The following is a 22,416-nucleotide window of genomic DNA, read 5'->3' as shown; positions in this document are numbered from 1 at the left end:
ATTTACCACTATTTTTGTGTAGTGTGCAGGCATTATTTTTCTGCCCTTCTGAGGTTTAAGACAATAAAAAGAAAAAAAGCTCAAACTCTTTTTAGATTTAGATTATAGATACGTTTTCAGGTTAGCGGGCAGACTTTCCAGGGGATATCATCCAAAATGTTCTACATCGTATAGGTCTATGCAGAGTTGAAAGTCCACTCTTGCGTCTGGTCACACAGTTAATGTTCCGCAGCATGTCCTACTCCTGCATGAAGTGTATATAAAGTAGATTCTTGCATGAATTTTCTTTTTATACTAGTGCCAGATTTTACATTTATGGCAGTCGGTGCTTAAACATAGAGATGAGTCTACTCTGAACTAGATAAAAAGTAATCTGATAACATGGTTCTTTTTAAATGAAAATCACAATAAATAGCATTTATTTAACGATTAAGGGGGTATGCAATTTTCCGCCGCTATTCCCGACGAGGGAAATAGCTGCGGGGACCTATTCAATGCTGTCTTTACCAACCGCATTGAAGAGGGATCACAGCAGAACGAGCCTGACTTTAGAGGCTGTTGGGCCCATTTTGCCGAAAGTGGCAGTGGATTGTTGCGATCCCGGCCGCAGATCGACAATCCACGGCCATTTACGCGGACACGCCCACTTCTTGCCAATCAACAGGCGGGGCATTGAATCCCGCCTGCCAATTTGCTGTCAGGCAAAAGGCAAATGGGCCTGGACCACGGCTGTCGGGAGGGATCGACAGCGGTGATCCGGGATTATATATCCCCCTAAATGTCCTTCTGGTAATTTTTTTTTTTTTGCTATTTTTTATAACAAACCATATTTTATTTCTTCGTATTTTATCATTGTTAAATGCATTGAGTTTATTTATTTACATTTTTACAGGGTTTTTTTTCACAAGGCATGCAGAAAAAGGCATGAAAAAAAGTAGAGTCCATTTTATATACAAATAGGCATAGAATGTGCCCTTTTTCTGTCTAGATCTGTGTGAAAAATAGAAATGAATATTATACATTTAAACAATCCAATAACACATATTTTAGCAAATGGTAGTTTTCTGTCAGGAGGCAAACAATAATTTGTTATCCTCCTGATATATTGTATAATGTGTTATTGAGTGAGGCTGCTAATGGAATGCCTGCAATTATTTTAATGTGCCTTTTTGTTTGTTTCCAGATGAGGGCAGGCATGCAGTTGACCAAGCGGGTGGTGCACAAATTGTAGTTGACCATTTACGGTCAATATGCACTTTAACAGATCCAGCAAATGAGAAGCTCATGACTGTCTTTTGTGGCATGCTGATGAACTATAGCAATGAGAATGGTAAACTATCTGCTTTATCTAGATCCAAACACTATAAAGGCAGGTCAAACCTATGAGGTCATGTAGAAAATATCCACTATCATATACAGTAGATTGTTACTTCAAGATAAATGCAATATGTGCATTATTTAAGGTCACTTTTATAGTACCCTGGTGAACTGGATTTACAAAATAAATAGAATTGTTGTTTTTGTTTTTTTGTTTTTCAAATGTTGTTTTGATTTCCTTTTCAAAGTCTAAAAACTGGTATAAAATAATAGAAATATGAAGTGTTAACTGCAAAATAAATCAATCTTTACTATGTTATTAATTCAAGTCTCTACCAGATGGATGTGCTCTAGATCTCAGAAGCAATCTGTTCCAGACCCTGCTGTTCTGTAGGGAATTTCCTGTGGTTATTCAAATCTATTTTTCCTCTCTACTGAGTTGTTCACTTACCCAATGACCTACCTTCTTTCTTTTTCCCTGCAAGAGGAGTAAATGTACATTTAGATTATATGTATAGTGAGATTACATACATTTGGTTTTTAGATTGTGCCACTATATGTACTTTCACAATCACTAGAGTATTATTTAAATCTAAATTTTGGTTATTAATGGGGAAGGGTTATATTTTTTTCTGTTGGGCTACCGTTCTACATTAAAGCTGTGGACCTAGTATTGGTGGCTTATTTGAATGCTATCAAGTTATTAATGTCTGCATCCAGGTAATGGTTTCTCACCCTCTGTCTTCAAATACCAGTAGTTTACATTTTCCATACCATCTACATGGTGCACTGCTGTAGCCCTTGCCATCTGTCACATTTTACCTTAGCTCTGCATGTTCTGCACTGATACTCATGTGCTTGCAGGTGCAAACGGGACTGCAAATGTGTCCCTGTTCTGCCTCCCCAACAGTCCAGGACTGTTTAATCTGAACCTGCTGCTTCCCCCCACACAGAAACCCAAACAAAAATCCACAGGATGTCAGAAAGGGATGCAGTTATAATCCCGGCGGTCGGAATCCCGGCTTTCAAAATCCCGACCGCTGGAATCCCGATTGCCGAAATCCCGACACTTTCTCCCTCTATGGGTGTCCACGGCACCCATAGAGAATAAATTAGTGTGCCCGCAGGGGGGGGGGGATCCATGTCGTCGTCATCGTGTGCCGCCCCCCCCCCCCCCCCCTTCAGGATTTTGAACGCCGGGATTTCAAACCTGTCAGAAAAACATGAACATGAAGTGCTCCTGAGGTCTGAGATTGAGAGACTACATGAATGCATCAGTGGTTTGTTTCATGCTTCATTATAATGCAGACCTCAGTGTCTACTTCTTTTTTTCAATACAATACAAATGCAGCATGTTAATTTAAAGATGATGCATTTCTAAGTTCAGTAAAGTGGCCGATTTCCTACAATTCATGTACAAAATAGAACTCCTTAATATTATATTTGTGCTGTCCTAATTAACTAGTTTTGTAAAGTTTTGTTAAATAATGAATTGTAAATGTAATTTATGGGCTATAAATTGCCATTGCTAATTGAATACACTCATAATTGTGTATCTAAGCAGGGCCATAAATATTAAGTAGGGGAAATTCAATTGGTACTTGTTTCCTAGCACGGCCACAATCGCATTGATCTTGTGCCCTTAATAGTGGTATGCGATGGCCCCCGACGCGATGGACCCGATTTCCCATTGAAATGCATTGAAAAGTTAAAAAATCGCGTCGGTCGCGTCGCATGCGGCTAAATAAGCATAAAATGGTCCCGATGCGATGCCCCCGATTTCCCATAGGGAACAATGTTAAATGGCTCAATTTACCCAAATCAACAGGGAACAATGTTAAATGGTCCAGAAACCCCCAAAAACACCCCTGAACAGTGAAATGGCCCCCCAAAATTAGTTAACGCCACCCCACGATCAACGTGAACCCGAAGCGTGGCGAGGGTCGGCGGTACGCGTCCACCGACCTTTTCATACCCCCACTATCCACGTCGGCGTGGAGTTGAGAATAGAATAGTGTGGCGAGCGCAGCGAGCCCGAAGCGTGGTGAGCGGACGCGGATACCTTCACAGGTAAACGCGTCCCCTCGCGGGCTTCACAGGTGTCCGTGTCGCCACAGACAACTGTGAAGCCCGCGAGGGGACGCGTATAACTGTGAAGGTATCCGCGTCCCCTCGCGGCGCTCGCCACGCTTCGGGCCCGGTGGCTCGCTGCGCTCGCCACACTATTCTATTCTCAACTCCACGCCGACGTGGATAGTGGAGGTATGAAAAGGTCGGAGGACGCGTACCGCCGCCCCTCGCAGGCTCGCTGCGCTCGCCACGCTTCGGGTTCACGTTGATCGTGGGGTGGCGTTAACTAATTTTGGGGGGCCATTTCACTGTTTTGGGGGGTTTCTAGACCATATAACATTGTTCCCTGTTCATTTGGGTAAATTGAGGCATTTAACATTGTTCTCTATGGGAAATCGGGGGCATCGCGTCGGGACCATCGCATGCGATTTTTTAGCACGCATGCGATGCGACCGATAAGATTTTTTTTACCTGCGATGCCCCCGATTAGAATCGGTGTGGCCGTGCTAGGAAACAAGTACCATTCAATTGATAGTGAGGTAGAAAAAACCTTGCCTAAAGGTGTGTACACACGGCAGGATATGCCGTGAGATGCAAGTCCCGATGCAATCAGATCGAATCAGGACTTGCATCTCACAGCATGCTAGAGGGGCACAATTTACACCATATAGTGTTGCCTGCCTCTCTATCTGGCTGCCGATTTGTGCTCACACGGGAGCGCGCATCGGGCTCGCAAGCCCTAAAAAAGCATGCTATTTGGCTTCCGATGTTCCCTATATCGGGAACATCGGAAGCCAAATCTTACTGTGTGTACACACTATAACACCCAATTTTGGATTACTGCAGGTGTGCTTGTTTCCGATACTTGTGGTATCCAAGAAAAAAAATGGTCATGCTGAAAACCACGCAAACAATGCTCCACACCAGTATTTTATCATTATCACTATTCTTTTATTATATAGGATTGAAGGAAGAGGATTAAATAGTGAGAGATTATTTCTTTGGGATTGGTGAGATGAGATGTGTTTAAGCAAGCTGGAAGTCTGCCTTCTGCTGTACATCTGTACAGTTCAATAAAACCAGTTGTGTAACTATCCCACTATCACTTGTGACACGTGCTGCGCATCGGGAGCGAATGCGTCCGATTTTCCTTTCGATTCTATTTTGCTTATATATGCAAAATTGCATAGAAAAATAGACCACATTGAACCATGTGCATGGGGAATAGTTATAACGATTTACCCTTGCTGTACTGTGAAAAAAATGCTGATACTTCGGGGTACTGGTATTCAATAATGTTTGGAAACCACTACATTACACCAATAAAAGCTACAGTATATTAGATTTCAGAAGTAATGGATGCTAAGATTGTTTAATGAAATAGATGAGGCAAAATTTAGAACCCATAATATTATAGAATGTTAGCCAAGGCGGAGACGTCTCAAAGTTATTGCACCAGAGTTGCGAGGACACACAGAAAGAGGGTGCGTCCTGGTGAGGAGAGGGTGTGGCCCAGCTTGTCTCACTAATGTAGGTGGTCCTCCTCAATGGCACTGATTGGGGTATGCCCTTTTTTATCAATGATGGAAGCATGTCCAGCAGCTTCAGAGAGGCAGAGCTTCCCCCAGCTCCATCTTTAATGTGAATAGATGCCGTGTCCATGCTCCCAGAATTTATTCACGAGATGCCAGGTGCAAAAATCAGGCAGGGCGTGGCGTGAACACTACAATAATAGTAGACCCCTTCTTTTTTCCCTCCTCTGGATTACAAGTGTGTGTGTGTATCTGTCTATCTAGAATATAATGTATTCATGATTAACACAAACTATCACACTTAAAAATATAGTCGAGCAAATATAATTTATAACGTATGTCTAGGTAATTCCTTAAAATAATGAACATAACCAGATAATCTTGCGGAGTACAGGTTTACCTCAGGTTCATGAAGTGTATTTTAGTGGATTTTGTCAGGTGCCCCTATGTCACATTTATGAATCCTAACACATGTTCTGCTAGCAAAGGTTGTGTGAATGTGGCATATAGATCATCTTTTATATGAGAACAGTGTGTTATGTGATAATGTGTAATTTTAGGCATACTGCCTCTACAGTCTAGCATCAGGGGCCCCTTGAGCCATGTTGAAGAAAGAGAGCGCTGTATCAATAAAATGATTCTAATATTGTGGGTGACAAGTGGGATTTCTACTCTTGTTCCTTGTTGATGCCATAATTACTAAATGACCATACGATTATCGTAATAGAACACAACTAGCTGTAAACTGGCAGACCGCTTGACCTAAAACACAGCTTCCAATGTTGGCACACACATGCCTGATTGTACTACTGGACATAACCTGAAGCACAGCCGATTCCATCTCAATGGTGATCCTCTCAGCAGGGAAAAGGTTAACAATATACATATGTAATTATTTATTTATATATATATATATATATATATATGCAAGGGTAATAGAAAATAAAATGTTTTACATTTTTCAGGTTTGTTTCTTCTTTTATATTTTCTCCTTTTTAAGAATGATCACAGAATGAAAACACTGTATTAAAATGTTGCTGTTTTTTTACGTATTTAATTGCTTGGAAAGAATGAGGGTTGCCTGATCAAATGCATTTTAGGGCTTAACTTGTTTTTATTTTTATATTGGAACCTGTAGATGAAAAGGATTTAATGAAGGATTTTAAGTTGCCTGCATATTATTTTGGGTGTAGTTAGATGCATGCGATATGCTGTGTTCAAAATATTGTGCATGTGTTTGACCATGTCATAAGGGTATGGGTGATTGGATAGACAGCACAAAGGTCAACATACATTGGGTCGAACACTGAAGGCTGATATGCATTGAGGTCAACATGTGGTTAGGTCGACAGTCAAAAGGTCGGCACGGTTTTTCCCTTTTTTTTTCATCCCAAATCACAGTCGACATGGACACCAGAATGCAGCGCCACGTTCCCTCGCATGGTTCGCTGCACTCGCCATGCTTCGGGCACACAATTTTATTCTCCCTCCGCACCCTATTGGAAGGTAGGGCATGATAATACCATGTCGGGTCAAAAAAAAAAAAGTAAAAATAACAAACCATGTCGATCCTTTTGACTGTCGACAGAGTCTATGTTGCCCTAATAAATGTGTTGACATAATGGGGCAGATGTATTAAGCCTTAACAAGAGATAAATGCAAGGGTGATAAAGAGAGATAAATGTCTAGCCAATCAGCTCCTTACTGACTTTTTTTCAAACACAGCCTGTAACATGGCAGTAAGGAGCTGATTGGCTGGATGTTTATCTCTCTTTATCACTCTTGCATTTATCTCTTGTTAAGGCTTAGTACATCTGCCCCAATGACCCTCCCCTCTCGACCTACAGACATGTGGACCTTGATACATTTCGACCTTTAGTAGTCGACCCTATGCATGCGAACCTTAGTGCTGTCGAATGACCGTATACCGTCCTAACCTACTGACAACTTTTATTTTTACTGTTTATTAGGAAATGCAACTTTGTATGGGCATGTTTATATTTGATTACTGCTTGAGACTTTTCAATCTAAAAATATTTTTTGTATCCGGGCAGAAACATAAGTGATCACGTGACGGTGCCCAAATACCTCTCTATGCAAACCTGTTGTATATTACTTTATTTTTCTTTTCATCATGTTTTCCTAATTGATTTTTGAGATTTTTCCCTGAAATGTTTCTTTCCTTCGACGGCATCGGCCATACCACTGCTTCGCAATTACTGTATTTTATTGGGGTGCTAAATACACGGTACAATATTCCTGTGTGTTCTGAACTAGATCGCATCGCATGCGATCAAATCACATACGATTTGCGTGGAATGCGATCTGGACCTAGTTTAAAAAGCATGGGCTGCACAGAGTTGGGCCAGATGTATCAAGCTTCAAAAAGTGATAAAATGGAGAGTGATAAACAGCCAGCCAATTAGCTGCAATCTTATCATTTTTCAAACTCAGCCTGTGACATGGCAGATAGGAGCTGATTGGCTGGCTATCTGCCATGTCACAGGCTGAGTTTGAAAAATGATAAGATTGCAGCTAATTGGCTGGCTGTTTATCACTCTCCAATTGATCACTTTTGATTCTTGATACATCTTGCCCTTTATTTGCTGTGCGATGGGAAGCCTGCAGGAGCGCGCATCACTCAGCACCCTCGCACCGTGTATGGGCACCTTTTAGACCCATTTTCAGAGCAGTTTCCCATTTGTTGCTAGTTTCTTTCCTTAGATATTTATAATTTTTCAGTTAGGGGGATTATTTGTTAAAATGTGGATAGAGATAGAATTGTGAGAGTTAAAGTACTAGTCAATCCAGGTCCTAACTGGCATATTTCAGAGTCTTTCATTTAATGCAAAAGTTGATTGGCCAGTACTTTATCAATCACAACTTTAGCTCTCTCAGAGCTTTAATATATCCCCCCCACCCCCCTTAACCTTGTATCTATCACACTTTGGAGTGTAGTAGGCTATTGTTTACTTAAAATATAAATTGTATTCAATTTGAAACCATTTTGTCTTTGTTTTAAACTGGTTATTAAATCAGTAGCTATAGGCACCGACCTGCTTGGAATTGTCTTCTATTTTTAATGAATTATATAAATGTATTTTCAGTGCATTGAAAGCAATTATTCTAAGTCAGACTGTCTGGTTTTCTCTCTGTGTCTAGATTCTCTGCAAGCTCAGCTCATAAATATTGGAGTTATTCCTACATTAGTGAAGCTCCTAGGCATTCATTCTCAGAACACTGCTTTGACAGAGATGTGCCTTGTTGCATTTGGAAATTTAGCAGAGCTTGGTAAGTATGCTAAATGCAAAAAAGAAAATGCTGCTTCCTGAGAAAATAATTTCCTGCATAACCCTTCCATTCTCCCCCATTACTAAAATAACAGGACATCCTAGATTCTACCATTTTGCAGCATGGAGTCCTCTCATAAACTGTGCCACATACACACTACCAGATCCCCGCCAACACCGATATTGGCAGTGGGGCAGGCATTGGCATTTGCATACACACTTGCCGATGTTGGGGAGCGCCGGTGGGGTGCGCGACGGTTATGCTGCAGCTTGACTTAAGTTAACAAGGTATTCTCCCGTCTGACAATGTTCAGATGAGGAAGGTGGACGTTAAGGACGCTCTGGAGCACACATCTTTAACTACTGTATATGGAGTGTACACACTAGGCAATATTGTAAACCATAGTGCCGAGTGAGTCTGCAAGGGGCTTACTATTATAATTGTATTTATAAGGTTCCAGAAGTGTTTGCACAACCGAACAAAGGACAAGTATAGGGAGACTAACTTAACATTACAGTAAATGAATAACAAACTAGAGTACAGGTAAAATTAATGCCACAATTCAATACACATTACAGCTTAAATTTAAGTAGTGAGGACTTGATCAATGTATTACTAGGGCAGGGGTGGCCAACCGGTCAGAGGTAAAGAGCCGAAAAAAATCAGTTGTCAAGCCAAAGAGCCAATGTCATGCGCGCGCCAAAAAGGGGCGTGATTGGGGGAGTGGTCAGGGGCGTGGTCATATGACACAAGGAGAGTGGCCACATGACAAAACTTTATGCCCCCAGTGCCAGATATGCCCCCCACAGTGCCAAACATCATATGCCCCCCACAGTGCCAAACATCACATGCCCCCCACAGTGCCAAACATCACATGCCCCCCACAGTGCCAAACATCACATGCCCCCCACAGTGCCAAACATCACATGCCCCCCACAGTGCCAAACATCACATGCCCCTCAAAGTGCCAAACATCACATGCCCCTCAAAGTGCCAAACATCACATGCCCCTCAAAGTGCCAAACATCACATGCCCCGCAAAGTGCCAAACATCATATGCCCCCCACAGTGACAAACGTAATATGACCCCACAGTTAGGAAGCTGGGCCCTCCAGCACAGGTGTTGCCCACAGTGCAACACCTATGCTGGAGGGCCCAGCTTCCTAACTAAAGGGCCCACCTAGAGGGCCAGGAGGGCCCAACAAATAAATGAGCCACGGGCCAAGAGGGCCCGACTAATGCGCACACAGGCCAGAAGGGCCTGAATTTGCCCACGGGCCTAGTGCCCGACACCCGGTGGTCTAGGGTGGATGGAGGGTAGGAGGCCAAAGGCCCCTACCTGGTGTTGGGAGAGGCCGCTGGGGGGAGCTTCGTCAGCTCTTTTGCTTCCCACCCCCGCTGGCCTCTCCGGGAGCCATCTTCTTTTTTCTTGCAGAAGGCGCCGGAGATCTTCTGTCTTGATCCCGGCGTCTTCCGGCCTCTTCAGCGGCGCCGGAACTCTTCTCCCCGCCGCCGTCTTCTGCGCCATCCTCCGGCGGCTTCTCGCGTCTTCAGGAGCGCTCCTGCGCTCCGCCGGCGTGGAGAAGTCTTTTCACCCTCCCGCTGGCGTCTGATGTCAGACGCCGGGGGCAGGGCGGAAACAGCGCGGCGAGCGCTGATGGCTCGCCGCGGTCGTTTCCTATTGGCCGCCGATGCAGCGTTTTGAATTTGGCAGCCGAATTGGCGCCAAATTCAAAAGTCCGCTTTGCAGACGGGAGGCTGGAGCCGCAGTTTACAGCTCGGCGAGCCGCATGCGGCTCGCGAGCCGCGGGTTGGCCACCACTGTACTAGGGGCTGGTGGCCAAAGATGCAGAGTAGAGTATGCAGGCAAAGATGGTCGCTGAGTGTTTGAGTATGGGAGAGCTGTGAGTGAAATGTGAAGAGAAGAGGGCTTTGACAACAGGGGAAGAGAGCCCTGCTCTGAAGAGTTTACAATCTTGAAAGGGAAGACAGACAGATTACATTAGGTACAAGTGAGTGGGAGGTGGCTTAATGGCACCATGTAAGCCGGCAGAGATGCGTGAGGCAGGGGTCGGAGAACAAGCCTCAGAATTAGGTTATGCAGCGAAAAGGGTATGCTTTGATGATTAGATGAGTTTTCTGTGCCCGTTTTAAGCTTTGCAATGTGGGGGAGAGTCAAATGGAGCGAGGGAGTGCGTTCCACTGAAGCGGTGCAGCGCGGGCAAAGTCCTGAACTCTGGTGTGGGAACCAGTGATCAGGGTGGAGGAGACATAGTTGTTTCGCCGACCATAGAGGGTGGGAGGGAGTATGAGTGGAAATGAGCTTTAATATGTTAACCCCCTTTTCAGGCTTCTGACCGCCGGGATTCCAATGTCTGAGAAACGACTATCGGAATCCTGACTGTCAGTAAATTCCTATATATCCCCCGAAAATAGCCCAGTATTTTGGATGTAAACAGGGCTTTCACTATTGAAAACACACCAGTTTTTTTTTTTTTTTTTTTGTGTCGCCAAATTTGATAGCCTTCCCCTTCAAATTAAATTGGTGAGAAAAGCGAAGTTTTTTTTGCACCCTATTGAACACTGGCCTAGATGTAATTTCCACCCATGAAAAAGCCAAGTATTCATGTATGGGTAAATGGGTGATAACAGTTCTATAACCTCTGATATACAGTAGGGGTCATTCCACATCAGATCACCCAAAAAAAAATATTAAATGTTCACCACCCTTCTCAGATTTTTAGTTGAGGGGATGTCAAAACAACTATTTCTGCCAAATATATTGACTGTCAGACAATTAGTTGATTAAATATCGAATTTTCAGTTTATTAAAAAATGTTCTGTTTACGGCTTCTTTATCCAGTTTATCCAGTTTATTTGAAGTATCACCGGTGTTCATTAAGAAATCACCACAAAGGCCCTTATTCAGATCGGATCGCAGTACATATTTGTTTGGAAAATGGACAAAACCATGTGCACTGCAGGTGGGGCAGATGTAATCTCTATAGAGCAAGTTAGATTTATGTGAGTTATTTTTGTTTCTGTGCTGGGTGCATTATTTTTACACTGCAATTAAGATTTCAGTTTCAACAAACCAAACCCCACCCACATGTAACTCGCTCTGCACGTGTTACATCTGCCCCACCTGCAGTGCACATGGTTTTGCCCATTTTCCGAACAAATTTGTACTGCGTTCAGATCTGTATAAGGGCCAAAATTTGGACCCCCTAAGGTAAATTTTCTTCGCAAATCCAAAAATGTAAACCAAATTACTTTAATCTGCCTTATGTTTCACATTATGGCAAAAAACTCTAGTTTTTTGAATAGCAGGACGCTATGGCAAGCCGTCCTCTCTGTCGCTCATCTGCTTTAGAATGTAAGCTCTCATGAGCAGGGCCCTCTCTCCTCGTGCCTTTTTTTTAGACTATATAAACCTCTGCCACCCTGATGATATAAATAAAACAATAATAACCACATATAAGTGGCAGGACGGCAGCGATTGATGCGGGAGCGCGCAACAGTGCTCACCACTCATCGCTATGTAGTATATACATCTGGATTTGTTGAAACCTGGAATATGTGATGGAAATGTGTGGGCTACTCAATGCTATCCCTCAAGCCTCCTCAGATATCAGACCAATATCTGCTTCCCACGTCTCCTTAAGGTGGGGCAGGTCCGATTCATGGTGTGAGGACAATAGGTTAGCATAAAATATACAAATGGCTCCAGATGTGCCACACGAGGACAATAATGTCTTAGCTGGTAAGGTATGTAGCAGGGGGAGTCTCTGGGAATTGTTTGGCATGCTTGTCTACATTGGAGATAACGTACAAAATGAACGTTAGCTATGGAACAATCAGTCTGCATTTGTTGAAATGTCTTAAATACGCCAGCAGAGTTTACCTGACCAATTGAAGTGATGCACCACCGGCTCCAGAATTCATGAATTTGAAGGCCCAGTAGTTCTGGGAAGGCTCTAGAGCCATCCAGTGGGGTATCATGAAGGATGTGACTCACTTGTCTCCAAATTAGTATTGCCTCTTTGCAAAGTGGCATATTAGTCAGTTTAACATTGTCACTCAGGACCTTATTCTAGTTAACTCTTTCTGAAAAAATCCTTCTTAGATGGACAAAACCATGTGCACTGCAGGATTTGGGTGAGTTATTTTGTTTCTGTGCCGTTTAAATACTGGCTTCTTTATTTTTACACTGCAATATAGATCTCACTTTGAAGTAAAACCCCACCCAAATCTAACTCTCTCTGCACAAGTTACATCTGCCCCACCTGCAGTGCACATGGTTTTGTCCATCTAAGAAGGATTTTGTCAGAAAGAGTGAACTAGAATAAGGCCCTCAGTATTATCTGTAGTGGAGACAGACCCGACAGCACCAGGGAAGGCAGCTTGGAATGTGCATTCTCGCCAATCCAATCCAGCAAGTGTGCCATCTGCGCCGCATAATAGTAAAGTCTAAAGGGTGGAACTGCCATGCCTCCACTCTCGCGCATTCTTGTCAAGGTATGTTGTTTTATACGTGCTCTTTTACCCGACCATATGATAAGCCTAGTGTTTTTAATTCTATTCGAAAAATGGGTGTTTTTGCCTTAACAGTAAACGTAAGGCAGACAAAGGTAAGTTGATTTGGGAGGAAAAGATACCTTAGGGATCCAAATTACTCCTTCCTACTTCATGGCAGCCATAACATTGGGTTTTAACCCCTCCTACTCCTTCTAGACAGGTACATTTTTTGCCTAGGATCCGCCCTCACCACATCTATAAGCATGATCCACCTTGTCACCCTGTCTTTTTCTTGTCTCCTCTGGAGAGCTACAGTAGGTATAGGTTTGTTATTTTTACTCACGATAGGCAAGTTGCTGCTGTGGCTGGACGGTAGATGGGGTTGGCGGCGCCTTACCCAGTTTGTCAGCCCTAGCCGGAGGGTGGGCTAGTGGATTTGGAACTTGTGCTGCGGTCTCCCTCCTTCATTCTACCGGGATGGTAGTGGAGCGGAGGCCGGCAGGGAGAGTCATGCAAGAGCTGGACACTCGTGCCGGGCATTTCCCGATGTTCAGCAGGTAACGTCGGACAGGAGGCCCTGTGTTCCACACAGCAGCATCCTGCACGCCACTTGACACACTTCCGGTGTGATGGTGGACTGTGTGTCCCAACATGTGCGGTTCACTCGGCGGCTGCATGTGTTCCACATGACACACTTCCGGGTGCGCGGCGGCATCCTGTGTGCTATTTAGAGTTGTTTGTGGCTGCAGTCGTGAGACATGTCGGTGGAAAGGGAAGATGCCTCTGCTGCTAAGAGTAATAAGCAATATATACCCCAAGAGTATATCGGGCGCGATAAGAATACTTTTAAATTTAATCATTCAAATAGGCCACAGTCTCAGTTAATCGATCTGCTGCTCCCAATAAATTAGAACCAAGGTAAACAGCAATACAATACAAAAGAGAGCGCACTTATATTTATTTGTAAATATTTTAATTCATTTACTGCAGATTCTTTAAAAAAAACAAGGTAAAAAAAATTAATAAATACAAGATAATAATAATAGATTGAACCAATTTGAAACCATGCCTATCTACAATTCATCTCAATTATCAGCTGATAATATAACTTCCCCAATGTTCTTACCCACTTGAGTCTTGTATAGAGTAGATTGAAGAGGTGGGGAGTATCTATTGGGGTGGTGTTAGGTTTAGTTGTTAATACCAATTAATTGTAATATCCTGGAGTAAGTTGTGTGGAATAGACCATTTTGAAGATGAGCTGTAAAATTTACCAGATAGTCACTTGCGGTCAGAAACCAATAAGTCCCCAAGTGGCTGATGGATATATGTCACCGACAGGAGTTCGATGGTGAATGGCAGGTGTGGGGTAGCAGTTGGTTTGTAGCCAGGCAGGGCTGGTCGCTACCACCGGTGTTGCTCTGGAAGTTATACTATTATCAGCTGATAATTGATATGAATTATAGATAGGCATGGTTTCAAATTGGTTCAATCTATGATTATCTTGTATTTTTTATTAATTGTTTTTTTTTACCTTGTTTTAAAAAAAAAAATCTAAATGAATTAAAATATTTATAGATTAATATAAGTGTGCTAAGAGTAATACTCTGCTGTCCAGTTAGGTCCTCTCTGAGGACTGGGTTTTTACTTATTGTACTTTTTATTTCAGTTTATTTTAATAGTTTTTGTTTGTTTTATTTTAGTGTGCTGCCCAGCCCTAAGCAAAAACAATATTTTAGACCAGCAAGAAGCTACAGACTAGGGCGTCTGTTTAGGGATAGATACTCTTCCAGATCAAGGGCGTTTTTTCGACAATCTGGGAGAAGAGTGTTCCAAAAGACAGTGACGTGTTCAAACCGGGGTAATGGTTCCTGTGGCAGGAAAAGTCAGGAAGTTTGCAACAACCTGGGCCCACACAATTCAAGACTGGTGGGCACTGGAAGTAGTTACCATCTGTTACCAGTTAGAGCAGGCATTCCCAACCACGGTCCTCAAGGTACACCAACAGTGCAGGTTTTAGTGATATCCAGGCTTCAGCACAGATGGTTTAATCAGAATCACTCAGGCTCTAATTAAGTCACCTGTGCTCAAGCCTGGATATCACTAAAACCTGCACTGTTGATGTGACTTGAGGACTGTGGTTGGGAATGCCTGCGTTAGAGTTTGTGGTCAAGCCAACTGCAAACAGATTTTTTATTTCAAGAGTTTCAATGTTTCTGGAAGAAATTTTAGCTCTGGATCAGAGCATAAGGGAGCTGGTCAATTCCGAGGCAGTGCAGAGAGTTCCAACATCGGAAGAAGGAACTGGTTTTTACTCCCGTATTTTTGTTGTACCAAAAGCAACTGGTGGATTTCGTACTATTCTAGACTTAAGAGATTTAAACAGCAGGATATGGAAGAGAAAATTTCATATGGAGACATTGAAAACCATTATCTTAGGAATAAAGAAGGGAGATATAGTCTCAGTCGAACTGAAAGACGCATATTTCCACATTCCTATAAGAATTAGACAGAAAATACCTCAGGATTTGCATGAGGGGGGTTCATTTCCAATTCACCTGCCTCCCATTCGGTCTTACGTTGTCCCCAAGGGTGTTTACCAAAGTATTGGTGACACTTTTGGCATATCTCAGGTATAGCAGTATGGGCCTACCTAGACGATTACTGATTACAGGAAGCTCGAAAGAAGAGGATCCAATGCCTGCAAGACCATGGGTGGTTAATCAACTGGAAGAAAAGTCATCTAGATCCATCGCAGATGGTTCAGTTTCTAGGGGTACTCTTGGATTCAAGAAAATTCCAGATCTCATTGTCCAAGGAAAGATGCGAGAAAATGCAAATGTTGATCTCGATGGTCCAGTCTCAAGATCAAATACTGTTAAGAACGGCATCAAGTTTGTTAGGAATGATGTCTTCAACTATAGACATAGTGCCTTGGGCGAGATGGAGTATGCGTCCATTTCAGATGGAAATGATAAAGTATGCCCTGAAACCAATGTCCTATTGGATGAAAGTTTCGCAAGGAGTAAGAGTCCCTAAATTGGTGGGCCAGCGAGGGCTTACCAGCGAGAGCTACATCATTAGAAAATCCACAATTTGTAATTTTCATGACAGATGCAAGTCCGTTTGGATGGGGGGCTCATCTGCAGACAAAATCCTGTTAAGGAATTTAGTCTCTAATAGAAAGTCTTAGGTCTTCCAATCAAAGAGAATTAAGAACAGTGTGGCTAGCAATACGTCAATTCCACACAGAAATGTCAAACTCCCATCTAAAGGGCCCCATACATCAGCAATCACAATTAATGGTTTTCCAGATCCAGTGATTTTTTTTTTTTTTGGCCAGATAAATGGTTTCTACAATCTATTTGACTTGCCCACACATTACAGTTTTATTTCAGTGAACGGCATATTTTTTCCATCAAAAGATTTAATCTTCATATCTGGAAAGTGCCCATACATCACCTCAATCGATTGTCATTTCAGCTGTCACTTCTTTTCATAATTAAAATAATGGGCAATCCTATAGAACTATAAGGGAAAAAAAAACACAGGTAGGGGTCCCCCATGTTTTACGAACCAACCATAGGCGTGCGCAGACCATTAATTTAGGGGGTTCATTATTGGAGGGGCGTGTCTATCACCGCCTACTGGGCGTCAATGCAAACTAAATAGAAAGTGACTTATTTATGTATATGGACTTCAGAATAAATCATTACTCCACACAGAGATACACTAGTAATGGGGCCAGTGCGCACCAAAGGTGCATTGCAAAGATGTACACATAATGCCACACCGTAATGCCTATTATACATTATGCCACACGCGTAATGCACATTACACATTATGCCCCGAGTAATGTCCCTCACACATAATTCCCCCAGTAATGCCCCTTAAACTTAGGGAGGAGGATAAAGAGGACCTGCTCTACACGAAGCAGCCATCCAGCCTGAGTGTCAACCTGGGGGAGGATGTGAGCCTTAATTGGTGATGCGGCGGACAAAGTTTGACTGCTGCTGCCCGACGACCTGATGGGCAGGTGGGGATAAGCGGCGGGAGCCCAATGGGGCTTCTGTATGACCTGCCTCATGTGCGTTGCCTTCTTGGGGGGGGGGGGGGAGACCACTTGACTATGGTGCTGCCTATTCCACCCACATACCCCCTATAATCCTCTACTCCCATATACACTCTAGCCGCCTCCTGTTTGTACCAGATATGCTCCATAATAACCCCCACTTCCACTATCCCCCAACATACACATCCCATAACACCTACCCCTCCCCCTCATCACATCCCACACCCGGGTGACCGCCACTATCCTTGTTATGCTGGCATTAATGAAATGACTGAGTGAGTGAGTCCTACTGACTCCTCACTTACCAGCACGTCGGGGGACCCGGGGCAGGATGAGATGCGGCTGCTGGCTCTGAACTCCTTCGCTGCCAGCCATCACAGGCAGCGTTGAATCTGCGCTGCTAGCGGCTGTCAATAGGGGGAGCAGTACAGTGGATCGGATCAACAGAGATCCAATCCGTCCCCCTTGCCGCCACCACGCAATATCCCCTGCCCTGTCCGCACTACCCCACACCCCGGCATACACCATCATGCCGCCGACTTTGAATATAAATATTGAAACGGTGCAGATGGCAGCAGGCCGGGCACCATGAACCCCTGCACCCCTGCCATGGAAACGCACAGTATACAGATGTGTTCTCATGCTTATGGAGGCATGGAGTGGGCCGCGATGTCCTTAGTTTCTCTAAACAAATTGTCACTGGTGTTGCAGGGAAGAGATGAGGCTGGGATTTCTGTCACAGTACAGAGATTTTCTGGTCTCTAGGTAGGCCGTGCGCACCCCATTGGTCACTCAGCCAACCAATATTGCTGGTGAAGTTCTGGTACTGCTTCCTTGGTCACAGTTTGGATCCGTAATGCAGCAGGAGGCATGCATATTAGAATTATCACTTGTTTCTATGTAAGCTTGCAACGATGGCTACTCCAGCCACATCTGAATCTGACCCCATATGTGCTGCTGTACAGAAGATGAACAGATGTGGCTATTTAGAACTTTTGAATGCAAATTGAAGCAATCAGTCATGACACCACATTAATAAAATTATCTGTGACCAAGCACGTAGTACTGAATAACAATATCTGGTCAACCAGAACTTGATCAAAATTGCTGCTGGTTTGGGGTCCATTGTGGCCAAATTTTATTTGTTTGGAACAATAAAGCATAAAAGTTGAGCCAAAAATAGAATATGGTGAAGGAGAAAAGAATAGGAAACAACCTGCTTCCGTGCATGTCCGCTAACCAGAACTGGCTGATCGGTCTTGTAAGTGTTCTACATCTGCATAAAATGGCCATTTATCCTAAGATTGTCAATATGTGATTTTTTTTTTTGTATTCCTATCTTTAGAATCCAGTAAAGAACAGTTTGCTTCTACAAATGTTGCACAAGAACTTGTAAAACTTTTTACAAAGCAAACAGAACATGAAAAGAGAGAGATGATTTTTGAAGTTCTGGCTCCTTTGGCTGAAAATGGTGAGTGATTAATTTACAATTATTGCATAAGGGCAATTGTTTTAGTACTGTTCTATTAGTATGGTGTGCTTTAATAATGTAATAATTTAAGGGTCTCAAGTTCACTGCGTACATTTTCCTGTTTTTTTTTTTTTATCTCATACCTGCTGAAGGTTCTCCAAAGTGCCTACAGCTTTCACTCACCCTCCTGCTGTGTATCATAATGTTAATAATATGGTAGCATCAGGATTATTACTTGAGATTTCATTAAGTGGCATTATAAATAAATATATATATGTTTGATTACATTTTTTTTGGGGGGGGGGGGGGGCGAAGAGACGAGCTACATCTACATCGGTCATATGCGCCAGTGCGCCACCTATATTAAAGTTTTAGTTTTCATGTTGGTATTCCTGATGGGTCTTCTAGTTTTATTTGGCAGTATATTGACAGGTCTACAGTATATAGTGTAATAGTTTGATCCAGTTTTGTGTGTAAATCTAATTTCTAAACAGTGTTCCAAGGGGTAGATAAACTATGCTTTTAGTTTTTCAAAGTGACTTTGACCAATAGGTTTAATGTGGCAACAGAAATCAAATGTTAAGCAAGGCTGGTTTAGCATTTATTTCCTGTTACCTGTTTCAAATCATTGGCCAAAATGGTTTCATAACGAACTGGCCCAAGAGACCATTTTCAAATACATCTTAAACAAAACAAAATATATTATATGTGAATAAATGTTAAGAATGTTTCCTTTTATTTTTCTTGCTGTGCGCCCTACCTATTCAGTCCAATCTAATTACTTGTAACACATAATAAATAACATGCTGCCAACCACTGTGTTGTGACTTGACTGAGAAGCCAAACTGACCTTTCTGTAGGAAACAGAACTCTGTGTTCCTGCTGACACCTTTCCAGCTGTGACAATTTTTGACAGAGGCTCTTAGCACAATAGCAAAAATGCAATTTGCAACCAAGCAAACTCTGATCTAATAAGAATCAAAACCCCTTCTTGAATTTATGGTGTTTGCTATACTTTAGTGAGAGCAACTTCTTTGCAATTTTTTTTTTTTAACTCCATAGAAGCTATAACTTGAGGGGTTAACTCCTGTTTGATAAGTTCTGTGGTGTCACTGGGGCAGGTGATATCTGGTAACCAAAGGGGTTTAGTTTCCCAGAGAGGGGTGTACCTAGTATTCTTTGAGATGCTGAGCTGCCCCCAGAGACTCTCCCTGCAGTGCCAGCTCCTCCTCTGTGACAGGAGTCAGGCGCTGCACAATAATTTAACCATTCAGAACCTGGTCACATAAGGAGCTGGCACTTGTGTGTCCCCATCTTTTTCCTGTTGTATGGGTCTCTAGTTATGCCTCTGGCAGGAAAAACAACCCCTCCCCACAGAACGTATATAGTTTACTCCCTCTCTTCCTTTAATCACTTCTATTTTTTCCTTGCCTGCTAGATGACTGGGACAAGTGGGTGTAGTGTTTTTGTCTTGTTCTAGCTAAAGGTGCCCACACACAATAGCAATTTATTGGGTGATCGGACAATAAATCTGCCTATTTTACTGCAAATTGTTCATTTTCAGCACAATTGCGATCTGATGCACGTGCATCGTTTCTCTGTTTTCTCGTCTTCCATGTCTTAACACGCATGGTGAAAGACCTTGGTATTGTACTGTAACTGCCAGTGGAGATTCTGCAAAGATGCAAATAAATAGCCCAGTGGTCTCCAACCTTTTCTGGGGCGTGAGCTACAAAAAAAAACAACGAAATCTGCATAATAATCGAAAAACGCCCTTTACACATTATGCCACACACTGTAATGCCCTTGACACATAATGCCACATACCGCAATGCCCCAGACACAAAATGCCACACACTGCAATGTCCAATATGCCGCATACAGTACATACCTCCTAACACTGGAGGCAGAGGAGAAGGGACATCTGCGCCCGAAATTAGGGGGCATGACCTACTATCATAATACTCCTACGAGGCAACATCCCCCCTTTTTTTCGCTATCGGGGCATGGCCAGCGTTCTGAGAGCTGCTAGCCATGCCCCCAGCCTCTCTGAATAGACACTGTGCCATTTATACATATGCCACCAGCAATGCCAGTTACACAATGCCCCCAATACCAGCAGTTATGCCATAAACACAATGCCCCCCAGCAGTGCCAGATAAACAATGCCCGCCACATTGTTGTGCCATCCTAAATAAATACTTTGGTGGTAAAGTGTGGGTATAGCCACATGGGGTGCGGCCAATGAAAATGGGGGTGTGATACACATGCCCCCAATAGTGCAGTGCCAGATACACATATGTCCCCAATAGTGCCAGATACACATATGCTCCCATGGTGCCAGGTATGCCCCCACTGCGCCACCATTGCCCCCACTGCGCCACCATCAGAACTTACTGTTGTTGCTCCTGCCGGGAGGAGGAGTGTCCGGGGCTGGCAGGCTCCTCTGTCTCCGCCGCTTCTCCTCCCTATGACTGGGCCGTCAGCGGATCAAAGCTCGTGGGCTGGTCCTGATTGGCTGATGGCCCGCGAGCTCTGATTGGCTGACGGCCCAGTCTGTCATAGGGATACTCAGTGAGGGGAAGGAGAGATGCGCGGTGCACTCTCCTCCCTTCAGAACTGGAAGCGGCGGACAAGGGACGGGCTGCAGTGGTCAAGCAACCCGGATCGCTGCCGCGAGCTACCAGTAGCTTGCGAGCGACGGGTTGGAGACCACTGAAATAGCCCATCATTTTTTAAAGGTACCATATGCATATGCAGGCTGCAATACATGAGCAGTTGCTAAAAATTCCAAGATCCACGCATCTCTGAATCAAGGAATTTTTGCTTTTATGGACTCAAGATTAAGATGTTTATATTGATTTTTCTTTTTTTTTTTATTCAAGCACTAAACCGATGTAGGCCTCCTATTAAAGATTGTTGGTGTAGAGTGCCAGCATTGGCAAGGGCAAACTTGCTAGATAAGAAGAGAGGGAACTGTGAAGACCTATTGGAAGTAGGAGCAGACAGGGGCCGAAGGTTGGGGTAGAGCCATTTATGGGCTAAAAACTGTTACTGCTTATTGCAGAAGCCATCATTTTGACGGGCTTTTAACTAGTATATGTATATTTAGTCAGTACATACACACTGCACGATGTGCTGATTGTCAGTTTGAGCAGCATACACTACCAACTTTGAAGGCGCAATGGGAGTGTGCGATAGAGCTTACTCACTAGACTATTTGAAAGATGTTTCATCCCAAAAAAATCTTCTAGTGTGTACACAGCTTTACAATAGCTTACTGCAACCTGAATTTCCAGGTTAAGCAAAAGACCACAGATGCTATCAACACCGTTTCAAACTCTAGGTAATTCACATATGCAGATGACCGCTTAATGCGTTTAATTTCAGTAATGCAAATCCTATCTACATCTACAATGTGATACTAAATATCTTCTCTCTGTTAACTTCCCCAAACTAATTGTTTGTATGTTGGGTACTAAACTAGACTAACTCCTGTACTTCTGTGCAGTTCCAACTATTCCTAGTGTTGATAACTGACACTTTGCACAGCAAAAATACGGCAATATTCCAAATAATGCAAAGAGAAATTGTTTGTTTTTAAAAAAAATATATATATAGGTCATTCAGATTATGGTAATTATATATAGGAGTTGCCATGACTACTGAAATATGAATATTTTTCCTTTCTCTGATTACTGCAAAATGTATGAACATTTCAGTTTTGTAGCCGGTAGTGCTGATTTTAGTCAATTACACACAAATAAGTAGGGAACTCTTACTGTGCAGAGAAAAAAGCCATTAAAAACATACATAGAAATATGTTAATACACCATATTAATCAAGTGTATGAAATGTAACTTAATGTGCTACTTAAGGACAAAACCTGAGAATCCTTTTTTGTTAGTTGCCTTAACCCTTCGAGTTTCATCTGTGAGAGATGTTCAAAATATCTGTTAAATGCCAGCTTCACTCACATTTGTTCTAAAAATTCAAATAAAAAGTGTAAAAAAATAAATATATATATATATATATATATATATATATAATATATATATATATATTATATATATATATATATATCTTCCAAAAGGCAATCCGGTACTCCACTTCAAGTAAGGGAAAGAGGGGTGCCTTGGCTGGTC

General features: G+C 42.9%; 1 protein-coding gene across 2 annotated transcripts in view; it reads left to right on the top strand.

Moving 5' to 3' along the window:
- RAP1GDS1 (Rap1 GTPase-GDP dissociation stimulator 1) overlaps window positions 1-22,416 on the top strand; it is a 162,721-nt gene that overhangs the window by 81,067 nt on the left and 59,238 nt on the right. Inside the window, exons 5-7 of one of the 2 annotated variants that reach the window (XM_083179064.1) lie at window positions 1,184-1,330; window positions 8,082-8,210; window positions 18,146-18,271. In XM_083179064.1, coding sequence (XP_083035190.1) covers window positions 1,184-1,330; window positions 8,082-8,210; window positions 18,146-18,271 — 402 coding nt within the window. The remainder of the gene's footprint in view (window positions 1-1,183; window positions 1,331-8,081; window positions 8,211-18,145; window positions 18,272-22,416) is intronic. The other variant, XM_083179065.1, reaches the window with a different exon arrangement.

Source organism: Crinia signifera, chromosome 1 (genome assembly GCF_055691185.1).
Source record: "Crinia signifera chromosome 1, ASM5569118v1, whole genome shotgun sequence".
NCBI classification, from domain to species: Eukaryota; Metazoa; Chordata; class Amphibia; order Anura; family Myobatrachidae; genus Crinia; species Crinia signifera.
The sequence above is the reverse complement of the archived record's forward strand: the minus strand, read 5'-3'. Positions and strand labels throughout refer to the sequence as shown.